This window comes from Anomaloglossus baeobatrachus, chromosome 2, assembly GCF_048569485.1.
Source record: "Anomaloglossus baeobatrachus isolate aAnoBae1 chromosome 2, aAnoBae1.hap1, whole genome shotgun sequence".
NCBI classification, from domain to species: Eukaryota; Metazoa; Chordata; class Amphibia; order Anura; family Aromobatidae; genus Anomaloglossus; species Anomaloglossus baeobatrachus.
In genome coordinates, this window is record NC_134354.1 from 84,002,552 (window position 1) to 84,015,326 (window position 12,775).

The 12,775-nt window shown below is 41.9% G+C and overlaps 1 protein-coding gene across 2 annotated transcripts in view; it reads left to right on the forward strand.

Moving 5' to 3' along the window:
- Positions 1-12,775, forward strand: part of EPHA6 (EPH receptor A6) — a 1,356,729-nt gene that overhangs the window by 1,164,527 nt on the left and 179,427 nt on the right. For both annotated transcript variants that reach the window (XM_075335125.1, XM_075335126.1), the window contains one exon: positions 6,207-6,268. In XM_075335125.1, the coding sequence (XP_075191240.1) occupies positions 6,207-6,268 (62 nt within the window). The remainder of the gene's footprint in view (positions 1-6,206; positions 6,269-12,775) is intronic.

A 12,775-nucleotide genomic window follows, 5' to 3' on the forward strand; every position in this document is an offset into this window, starting at 1 on the left:
TGCGCACTCGCACATCTCTCTTCCCTGTTGAGGGCAGAGCAAAGTACTGTAATGTGCAGGTGAACAGTGAAAGACTGCCCATGCATGCACACTACAATTCTTTTCTCTGCCCTCGGCAGGGCAGAGAGAAGTGTACATGCACAGGAGCACAATGGTGGACACTGTGTGGATGACCTAGGAAGCGTCATCCACACAAAGCAGGGTAAGAGGACAGTGATGCAAAAAGAGGGAAGGCGCCAGATCAAGATTAGTTATTCCCACCGGACTGGACTGCCCCACACATGAGTATAGCAAAAGGTCTTGTTTATGTTATACAGATAGGCTTGGGGACTTACATACAGCGTTCTAGACTGCTGAATATAGATCTTGTTTATCTTATATGTACAGATCGACTTGAGGAGTTACGTACAGCATTCTAGACTGCTGTATATAAGGGCTTACCGGTGGTGGCTGCAGTTTACATGGGAAAAACCTGGTGACAGGTTCCCTTTAAGCAGTCTTCCTATTAGTTATACCGATTGCATAATTCAGCATTCCTTTTCGCATATTCAGCATATCTGAATAATATAATTCTATATAAGGTCACATTGTTACTGTCAGGGTCCATTAGTAAACAACATTTTGTGGAAAAAAAACTTGACTGGAGGATTTTTGGATCAGCACACCAAAATTCATAAAGATCACATGTTATCTTGTAGTCAGCAAAGTTGATGTAGAGCAATGTAATGCCCACATGTATTCCTGGAGCCGGAAGTTCTGGATCTATAAGTGTTAAATCTTTCTTCTTAGTTAAATCCTTCATTTACATTTTAACATCTTGAATAGTATTTTAATCGCTTTCTAAAGTGATTCAAGTCATGTGTATTACATTTCGAAATGTGCTTAAAGACATTGGATTAAGATGAGCTTTCCTCAGCCCTTCGCGTTAATTCTCACATGCAGATTGCGTTTGAAGGATTCAATTTTTCAACATGATTATTTTTGAGTAGATGGAAATACTGGAATATGGGCTTTACATAGGATAAGTGAATAGCCGCCGTGCCATCTTCTATGGATGCAGAAGGGATGGGAAATAAACAACCATGTAAAGTCATTATTTATCAGATCTGACTCGAGGGTTGGAGAGAGTTTATGGGGGGTTACTTATGTCAGACATTGATTGGAGCGGCTACTTCAAAATAGTGATTAAAGAACATTTCTTTCAACTCCAGAGCATCTAAATGGCTGCAAATTACTGAAAGGTGGCAATCAGCACGAGCCGGCACGACCCTGTGTAGATATCGCTCTATTAATTGCTTGTTTTGTTGGGAGACTCGCTCCAGGGTTTTAACACTGATTTATAAAGCTTCAGATAAAATGTTTCCAGGCATTTCAGTCTGTTAAATTGGTAACCCCGAGGCCAGGCCTAAAGATGTTGACAAACCACTGTGGTTCTAAGCAACATATATTACATTCACAGCAAGGGTCTCTGAACTTTGAGATTGTAAGCGCTTTCCATGTGGGCTCATTGCACAGCATTTATAGCAGAGATGAACAGCTCGAAAATTCACAAGGTCACAGCTGACAGACAAAAACTTTCTTTCCGCCATATTCCTACTTAGTATTCTGTGGTTTGTTTAAACTTCTTAGAAAGCATCTGTCTGCGTGAGTCCATGCCAGGGGTATAGTATGGGATTAAGTCTAAATTGTAAGAAATCAAATAAAAAATATTACAAAATATGGCCACTTTTTTTGTTTTAAATTAATCTATAAATTCCCTTCTTCATTTTACTTGTGAATATAACATGAATTATTCCGCAGCACTTTATAGACATTATTGTCCCCATCATGGCTCACAATCTAAATTCCCTATCAGTATAGCTTTGGAGTGTGGAAAAAACCACACAAAGTAGAACATACAATCTCTCACTCTCCTGATGAAAGCTATCGCTGAAACATACGTAGGGGACTTGGCGCCATTCCAGTGGGATTCAGTGTTACCAGGTTTATTTAATTTTGATGTAACTTCTTTATGCTCTTTATTTTGATACATGTCTTCCATAAATAACCCCCTTTGCAATTTTTGATGTGGATCTTACTATGGAATACTGGTATATGTATCATATATTATTGGCATATTTTTTGTACTATTTATATTACAACTGGTTTCCTGTCTCCTGCTGCACTGGTATGCCACCTAGTGCACTTTCTTGGTTATTACATACCCATCTTTTTTTGTTTTATTTACTCAATAAAGATTATATATATTTTAAAAAAAAATCATGTTTATTCAGTTCAAATTTTGTGTATTGGTTTTGTAACATAGAATCTCTTTGTAGATGACGTCCTTCATGGGACTATTCGGATGCATACCACTGAGGCATTGTTCTTAGTTAATTGATTGGTTGGTTGCCCAGTTAAAACAAGTTATTACTGTGAGGAGCTGGCCACAAACTAAAGACTATTTCACTTTTTCTAGCTTGGAGTGCTGATTACGTCTATCTTGTTGTGTTTTATTAGAGTTTGCTGGCTCAGTTTAACGTACACAATTTGAAGGGGGAAGGGGTTGTTAATGTGTGTATCCTAGTTTTCCTCTATGGACTCTAATGTAATCAGGCCTGCAGTAGAATTCATTGTCCTGCATCTGGTGTGGGGGGGTGCCTATTGCTCCCCTGCAGGGGGCCTCCCTGATACAATCCTGCAGATTAGCTGGAGAATGGAGTTCCATGCCCACCTTCATACTTGGAGTTACAGTAAACACATTTTTAAGTTGTTGGGATGTGATCACCTCTACTCATCCAGGAAGCTGATCCCAAAACAAGTAAAAAAACAAAGAGACACATGTTTGGATGTAGTTAGTGCAGTAACATGAAAGGACCAGGATCTGTTGCTGTGGCCAGGACCTGGTGCCATGATCAGACTATAGACATTTGAGCTGGATACCCATGCAATGGTCATAATATCTGGATTGAGGAACTAGCCTAAGGACTAATGTTGCCAGCTGGAGCTGGATAGACGCACTACGGTTGTGATATCCATCATCTGGAGGATTGTAAGGACAGTGGTTTCTGTAAGACGGTGTATATAAGAAATAAGAATTGTTGCATCGTTAACCTGCCTAGGTGATCAATACAACCCACGTCAGATCTTTACAATCACCTATCCAATGGATAGGTAATAATTTGGCTAATGGTAGAGGTCCAACTGCTGAGACCTTCAATGATCAGCAGATTGGGGAATTTTATTCCCCAAAGGAGAATTTTTATCCTTATTACAAGAAGGTACAGCAAGTTAGAGGCCCCACTGCCGCTCCATTCTTTTTCATAGGAAATGAATGTAGTGCAGATATAGACTACCAAACCAGTCCAATGAAGAAAAATGTTCCCTGTTTTGCCACTTCAGGTCCCAGTAATGGATCAAATCCTAAACCAATCAACAAGTAATCACCTATCATAGGTAACTTGTTTAGAGTGGAAAAACCCTTTAACTATTACATCTCACATTTGCTGCCATTTTTACATATTTTTTATCTGTTTTTATGTAAATTTTATCACTTTAAATTGATTACTGAAGACTGAGGTGTTTTCATGAAAAAAATTCCAAGTCTGGGTGTGGTCATTAACTCTTCTCTGTAGGCATCTTCTTGAAGATCACACCACTTTGGATAACAAGACTAGATTTATAGAAGAAGGGGCCATCTCTCCGGAATGGAAAGGCGCAGGAAAATAATGCCTAGTTCAGGAAAACCGCTACATTTAAACCAATCCCTGTGGATATCTATGGGGTTTCACAATAGCGTGCTCCTCTAGATTTATAGAAACATGGCTTAATTTGAAATATTAATGATAATTTATTCCGGGAGAAATAACCGAAGAGCAGCACAGAATAGAGTTCTATAAGAAGATTCACCAGAATTGTAATTTAATAGACAGAAATCAGAAAAACCGTAGAAGGAGAAGTGCAGTAGGGTCTTACCAAATTAAGGGGATGAGAAATAAAGGTAATCAACTCACCTATAGAGGTTGTGCCAGTCACAACCCCTATAACAGCATGGATAAGTCCAGGTGAACAGCTGCAGCCCCGGGTGTAGTAAATAGAGCGTAGTATAGGGAACTGGTATTTCAGCCGCGCTTTCACCACATCAAGAACGTATTATTAATTTATGTCTTTATTCTTTCATGCACAGGTCAAAGTGTTTCAGGAGTCTCTGCTCCCTTCATCAGGACAACAGGCGAAATTGTATGAGCTTAGTATTAACCTCTGAGTTGAGGTGTTTCAATTCCGGATGTAATTCATAGCTACTCAATTCTTTATATATTTTAGAGATACAAACAGAAGCTTCTTTAGCGATGGCAGTCCGTTTTTTTGTATAAGCATTGCAACATACCTTGCATACATCTTTGTAATATGTCCTCCCATTCAGTGGTGAATATGGGGTCTTGCGGGAAAGGAGAATTATGGTTGAGTCTGAGTCCTCTAGGGCACAGTCTTTCCGCCATATAAATGGAGAGGAAACTGGCATCCAGACTATAGTGTAGTTCCTCTTTGAGGAAGTCCTGCAAACGTAGGAAACTTTTCTTCATGTTCCTCGTGTCGTCCTCCACCCTGATGAAGGGAGCAAAGACTAATACGTTCTTGATGTGGTGAAAGCGCGGCTGAAATACCCGTTTCCTATACTACGCTCAATTTAATAGACAGGACAGACATTCGCTAAAGCAGACATGTCCAGAGAGCTGCCTTAATTGATATATTAATGATAATTTAGTCCGGGAGAAATAACAGAAGAGCGGCACAACATGGAGTTCTATGAGAAGATTCTCCAGAATTATAATTTAATAGACAGCACAAACATTTACAAAAGCAGACATGTCCAGAGAGCTGATGGGGGACAGGTTCACTTAAAGGGGAAGTCTGAACGTCCCTTAATGTGAACTATTAATGATAATTTATTCCGGGAGAAATAATAGAAGAGCGGCACAACATAGAGTTCTATGAGAAGATTCTCCAGAATTGCAATTTAATAGGCAGCACAGACATTTACAAAAGCAGACATGTCCAGAGAGTTCAAGGCACTCCCAAGATTGGCTGCAACGTGTGATTTATTTAATGTGCATAACAACAACAGAACGTTTTCGGTCCATAGACCTTCCTCAGTAAGCACATTCGTGAAGAGGAGTTCAGCGTGGGTGATTAGCGCGTTGTCCACCGCCGCATGGTGGCTGCCATGATGATGCTAATCACCCACGCTGAATTCCTCTTCACGAATGTGCTTACTGAGGAAGGTCTACGGACCGAAAACGTTCTGTTGTTGTTATGCACATTAAATAAATCACACGTTGCAGCCAATCTTGGGAGTGCCTTGTATTCTTCTATTGACAAAAGGAACCTGAAGCGCACCCCTACATCTATTACCATCAGCACAGAGGAAGTGCCATTCACTTCTTGTTATGTCCAGAGAGTTGACAGGGGACAGGTTCACTTAGAGGGGAAGCCTGAACATGCTTTATTGTGAAATATTAATAATAATGTATTCCGGGAGAAATAACTGAAGAGCAACACAACATAGACTTTACTTAAAGGTGAAGCCTGAACTTCTTCAATCATATAGAACTCTACTTACAGCCACCTAGTGTACTTAATAATTCTAGACACCGCACCTTTTTATTTTCTGTATTGTTTGTCGAATTCTAAAACATGTGACATCAGTTGAATAAAAATAGAGAAAGTAATGAAAACATAACAGCTTTTTTTGTATAAGCGGACAATCAATCATCAAGATTGCATTTTAATAGAACAGTTTATACTTGTTGTGAAATGATGTTTAAAAACATGAGCATATGTATCGCTGGACCTGCTTTTGCCTTAATGATTTTTCTGATGCATTCTATTTTGTGATTGAAAATGCTTAACAAAGATGCATATTGTCGCGCTGATGAATACCATTGACATAAGTCATTATGTACAGTCCTGCGTCTGCAAGTACCGAGCTCCAGGTAATAAAAGAAGCAGCGGTCTACCCAATGAGTAACACACAGCACTGCCGGTATTCTCCAGTATCTACACAAATAATTTGCTCCAACTTATTTTTTGGGAGGGGAACCTGCGGTATAAGTCATATGAACTTTATTAAAGTAATACAGATAATCTTTCCATAACAGCTGGAAATGTATAACCAACCCGCAATACACCTTTAATCTCCCTAATGAATTTCTTTTCTGTGTTCGCAGGCAGGCCGGTAATGATTGTGGTTGAATACATGGAGAATGGATCCCTGGACTCATTCCTGCGGGTGAGGTGTCATTTTCTGGTGACATTTGAATAAGAAACAATTCTGGGCTAAGATTTTAAATCATTTATTATAAATTAATTTTTGCCTAATGTTATTCATAGATTTTTTTGCCTGAAGAATAGCTGCTTTTCCCCTCAGGCTGCATTACTTTAGTACCATGATCCATTAAAGTGTGATAAAAAAAGACCTGAACTTAAGAATATATTTGATTTTTCTTCCAAGTAGACTAAGAATTTGCAAAAAATATATATTTTAAATTAAGGTATTAGAAATTAGATGGGTTTGTCTTACATTGGAACTACTTTGTATATTATTTAGTTTTATTTCATTCTGTAATTTATAAGTCTTTATAGCTAATGCTATATCATTTTTTAATGAGCCCTCCACTATAGTAATGTGATAATAGTGTGCATTGTTATACCCTGGTAATTAGCTATGGATGTCAATTTAAAGGCAATTTTATCCAATCAAGTCAGATCTGCAATTAATTTACCATCACAGGTTTTGAACCTTAAAGGGGATATCCACTACTTGGACAACCCCTACTCATTCCCCTTTGTTCTCCTCTGTAAAAATAAATAAGCCTAGACTCACCTCCGCTGTGACTGTGCATCAAGCGATGTCTGAAGTCACATTCCCGTTGCCCATGTGACATTGTTATGACACATGAATCCCGTGACCAATCAGCGCCGGCTTCCTTCACCCCGCCTTTAGATGTCTGAGCAGGAAGTAAGCGCTGCGCTCACATCCTGCTTAAATGTCCAAAGGCAGGAAGACAGATGCAGCTTTGATTGGTCGCTAGGCTCGCATGTCATAACAATGTCACATGGGCTGCGGGAACGTGGTTAAGACATCACTGGAACCGCAGCCGTATCGGAGGTGAATATAGGCTTTTGTTATTTTTATAGGGTGAACAATGGGGAATGAGTAGGGGTTGTCCCAAGGAGTGAACAACCCCTATAAAGAATATGGACATCATCAGGTCATTATTTTTCTTTTTACTTAAATTCATGAATTTTGGAATAAAAATCATTTTTGCATTTTCGATTCATTAAAAACCCTTTGCTCCGCTTGGCTTTTACAAGCTTTGTGTCCCTGCTCATTGCTGGACACTGAAGGAGTTAAAGGAGTGATGCTAAACCGTAGTTGAATTTAATCTTAAATGTCTATTTATTTAATGTAATAATCTAATCACTTTCCTATTATACTTTAATCAGAAATTCCCTTCCTTTCCCTCTCTTCTCGCTCATCCTGGCTTATTTTTTTCTTTTCTTTTTCTTTAATTTCCATTCTGATGTCGTTTTGAGAATCCCCAGTGTATCCCCATCAGGAGGCCATGGCTACGGTCACTGCCTCAGCTGCTTTCCCCACCCTGAAATTAAACATCATCATTGACTTCCATTTAAGGGGATGGTTTTGCTCTCCCAGCTCTTTTTTAGTGCATACTGACCGTGCACTGTCTTGCCATGTTGTAACTTTTCATTACAGCTAGTGAGTGAGCGGACTGTCACTGTGCATTCAAATAAATATAAGGAGTGCATACTGAGCAAATGTCAGAATTGACAACTGATGCATTCTTTGTATAGGAGGGACTAGCCAAGTCTTGTCCAGGAGGGACTAGCCCAACCCAGTATAGGAGGGTTTAGCCTAGCCCAGTATAGGATGGTCTAGCCAAGCCCAGTATAGGAGGGTTTAGCCCAGTATAGAAGGGTCTAGCCAAGCCCAGTATAGGAGGGTTTAGCCCAGCCCAGTATAGGAGGGTCTAGCCCAGCCCAGTATAGGAGGGTCTAGCCCAGCCCAGTATAGGAGAGTCTAACCCAACCCAGTATAGAAGGGTCTAGCCATGCCCAGTATAGGAGGGTTTAGCCCAGCCCAGTATAGGAGGGTCTAGCCCAACCCAGTATAGAAGGGTCTAGCCCAGCCCAGTATAGGAGGGTCTAGCCCAGCCCAGTATAGGAGGGATTAGCCCAGCCCATGAAACAGATGTCACTGATGACACTTCATTTCAGTGTGGGAAAAAGCAGCTCCTGCAGTAACCGCAGCCTTGGTTCCCTGATAACGTCCCATTTGAGAATACCAGCATGCACAAGGGAATCTCAAATGAACTGTCATCAGAACACAATTAAAAAAGTAAGATAAAGTACAGAAGCTACAGTAGGAAGTTTATTATCAAAGTATTTTAGAAATGTGATTTGATGATTACATTAGATAGATATTTAGGATTAAATTCAGTCTTGCTATCAGATCACTCATTTAACTGAGAATCTGTTGGTCATCTCTTTCTGTTATGTCTATTTTAACTCCTTTCAGCTGATTTTTAACCACAAAGATCAGCCCAGCCTTGATGTGGTCTGTGATAAAAAATTAGCAAAGAGTTTAAGATGTTATAGATTTTGATGAGTTTAAGATGTTACAGATTTTCTAGATCTTTTAGACCAGAGATCTCAAACACGTGTCCCCTTAGGCTGCTTCTTGCGGCCCACAGGCATGTAAATTCCATGATGATCACTGCCGCTGCAGGGGCCACCGCCAACCTTGCTTAAATTTATTTATAGAAGCTCTCTGCAACTATACCAATGGCAGCCGCCAGCCAATTAGAGGCAAGCAGCTGGCGTTGGCATATGATGTCAGCTGCTTGTCTCTGATTGACCGGTGGCTGCCATAGGTATAGATGTGCTGAAAGCTTGTGTGTGTGGAGTCAGCAATTCATTCACCTGAAATAAAGCACTGATGGCGTCTTCCTGATTGCTTCCTGTGGACCTGCATTTGGCCACAGGAAGCAAAAAAGAGGAAACTGAGGGTAACGGAGGTCAGGTGAGAAGAATATTTTTTGTGTGCACATTACTATAGGATGGAAACAAGGATGGGCACATTACTACATTGCTACTAGATGAGGTCATGGATGGGGATATTACTACATGATGGAAACATTACTACAGGATGGGGACAAGGATGGGCACATTACTACAAGGTGTTGGACAAAATTACTAAAGGTGCTAATTGTAAAATGATATTACTTACAAGAAGGAGATAAAATGTAAAAAAAATGTAAAGAAAATTCAAAATAAACCATAACTTTTTTTTCTCCATTAAAAATGTTTTATTATATATCAGCAAAAATAACCAAAAAGTGCGGGTTTGTTATCGCCTCATCCAAAAAAATAAAAAACGAGTAAAAAAAACGTGATTCACAGGTATATAGAAAAAAAATATATGGTATAATTATGTGACGCCACTGGACTATCAAGTCGTCACGGGGTACTGCACAAGCTGCACTCCCGTGCAGAATTCCGCCTCCCTCTTGGTTATGGGTCCCTACTTAATGGTGTTGCCTCCAACAGCAAATCAAATCCTAGATACACCCTGCACAACACCCACCAGACACACCAGTGGACGGCTTCAGTGGAATAGAGTCGCCCACCTGGGGGTCAGGGAGGGAAGGTGAGGAGTGTAGTGAGTAGGGAGTTGGGAAGTAGCCATCGAGCTGTGCAGAGGTCAGAGGAAGTCAGGAGTGGTGACTCCTGAAGGAACTCTCTACGTTGCAGACGGTGTCTGGGCCTAGAGGAGTCGGACCCCCGGTCGCAGGGGATTGTGGTGAGGTGCTCGGACCTGTTGAGGAGGACGGCCGGCAGCCTAGCACTATCACTGGTCCGGGTCCGAAGGCACGACGGGGTACACGGACCCTAGGTCAGGGAGTAGCTTCAGGCAACCCGACAATTCATCTGAGGAAAATGGAGCCTTTATGATCTGTTCCCATCCGCTCCAGAATCGGGGCATTAGCACAACGAGGGAGATAGGACTTTCCAAACCAAAACGGTCCCGAAAATCCCAAGAGTGAGCCCTGAGAGCAAGATCCCATACTTAGCCATAGTAGGGAGCGGGGCCCAGCTAGTTCCATGCGACCGGGCCATCAAGTTGAAGTCAAACTAAGTGCCAGGAGGCAAGTCACGGATCACCAGGTAGCACCATTGGGGATGGGACCAGGACGAGCTCCCCTCAGCAGCAGCGTTACCCAGAGACTTGGTTTACCCGATTGTCGGTGTCTGCTTATGAACTGAGTGAGTACGAGAGTGACCCCTGCACCCCACGGCACCTCTCACCGAGTCCCGGGGCATCCCCCTACCTGTGGAGGGTTACAACACCTTGCTGCCCCACTTCATCACCCTGGGTACTCCCAACGGCAGCAGCTGTACTCCTCAAATTACCGTGCACAACGGGTGGCATCACGAACTATACATCAACTTCCCTGTAAATACCCCCTTTCATTCGAGTGGCCGCATGACCCCTGGGTCCGGAGACCCTCGAGCCACAGCGAACCTGGATCCGAGCAGCTTGGCTGCTTCCACGGGGGGCGGCACAATTACATATGTCACTTTGTCCTCCAAAGCATGAGGGCCCACCCCCAAAATAATTTTTTTTCTATGTGCAGCCCATATATCCAGCTGACTTTGAGACCCCTGCATTAGACTTTATTCACATGCAACATTTTTCTTGCATTTTTTCTGTGCAGCCAAAACCTGCAAATATGCTGCTTTCAAAACGCACATTTTCTGGCATTCTCACATTTTTCACAGCGTACTTTTCATCATCTGACCTCGCGCTGTCATGGTAAAACATTGGTGCCTTGTGATCGTGTCATAAGACCCCCGGTGTCGGCGAGGAACAGCATGATCCCCGCCACGGCACTTTAAATTGCACTGTCAGTGTTTGACAGTGCGATCTAAAAGGTTAACAGGTGCGTGTGGATCTCCGATCAGATCAGCAGACATGTGCGAGGATTACCGCAGACTCGCCACTGGAGCCCGTGGTAACCGGGAGGGGGGGGGGGCACGACCATTAACATACTAGTACGTCATTGGTTGTGAAAGGCTTAAGTCACCCCACATCTGAAAAAAATAGATTAAAAAGTAATCAAAACCTCAAAAAATGACAATAAAAATTATAGCTCAGCATTCAAAAACAAGCCTACACACAGCTCCATTGAAAGAAAAATAGAAAATATTATGGGAGACACAAGAAAATTTTTTTTAACAAAGTTTTATAACTTTTTAGAACCAGTTTCGTCCCGCTGTGATCATTCACCACACTTGGAATTTTTTTCCCGTTTGTCCATATATAACATAGTAAAATAAGTGATGTCATTCCCCCCCCCAAAAAAAAGCCCTCATCATACAATGAAAAGTAAAAAAAAAAAAAAAAATATATGAATGAATGTATGAATATGCAATAATGAAAATTGTCTGCGTCCTTAAGGGTTAATGGCAGTAAATATCCGGTTTACTAAAGTTTGTAACAAATTATTTTGCACTTCAAGGTAATTTATAGGTAAAAGAAGCTGATAATGAATGATTTACAGCATTAAATAGAAGTTTCTATAGATTTTGTTTGGTTCCGCCTGGATCACTCCTCTGAGTTTACTTTAGATGTGCAAGTAATTATATGTTGAAATATTATTACTTTCCTGTAAATGCTACCTGCTATTATGTCCGCAGGTGCTGTTCCTCTGCAAAGGTTCTGCTATGGAGCCATTAATCTTGTGTTATTTTTGCCGTCTGCTCCACAGAAGAATGATTTGTCAGTCATTGCCGTTGAACTGTTTTGTTACACCCACAGCACATTCGTAAAGTTTAACAATGCAGCCATCAATTTTTATTACCTCGCTGATGACATTTGAGACATCTGTAAACCTGCATGAAAAGTAACAAAAAATGGGAAAAGCGAAAAAAGCAACAATTGGAAATTGATATTTCTTATAGAATTCTCTTCCGAAAATAAATCATTGCCATGTAGCTAACCTGACGGTCGGGGTCACACTGGCTCATAGAATCTGATGAGTCTCTAAAGGCTGCTTTACACGGTACGACCGATTGTGTGATTTCACAATCGATCGTACCCGCCCCCGTCCTTTTTGCGTCACGGGCAAATCGCTGCCCGTGTCGCACAAAGTTAGTAACCCCCGTCACACATACTTACCTCTTGTGCGACCTCGCTGCGGGCGGCGAACGTCCACTTCCTGGAGTGGGAGGGACGTTCGGCGTCACAGCAACGTCACACGGCCGCCGGCCAATAGAAGCAGAGGGGCGGAGATGAGCGGGACGTAAACATCCCGCCCACCTCCTTCCTTCCACATAGAGCCGGCGGCGGCCGCGGGAGGCAGGTGAGCTGCTCATCGTTCCCGTGGTGTCACACGGAGCGGCGTGTGCTACCACGGAAACGATGGTCAACTAAATTAAACGATATTATGGAACCTAGAGAGCAGTACCCGACTCACGATTTGTGAGTGATACTGCGTCGCTAGGAGGTGTCACACAGGCCGGCATCGCCAGCGATGCCGGATGTGCGTCACAAAAACCGTGACCCAGACGATCTATCGCACGATAGATTGTCTGGTGTAAAGCAGCCTTAAGGCAAGAGAATTGGATGGATTATGCAAATAACACTCGACTCAAACTCTGCTGGAAGCGTGATCCGAGTGTCATTCACTGTGATCCGAATATCCCACTTTGG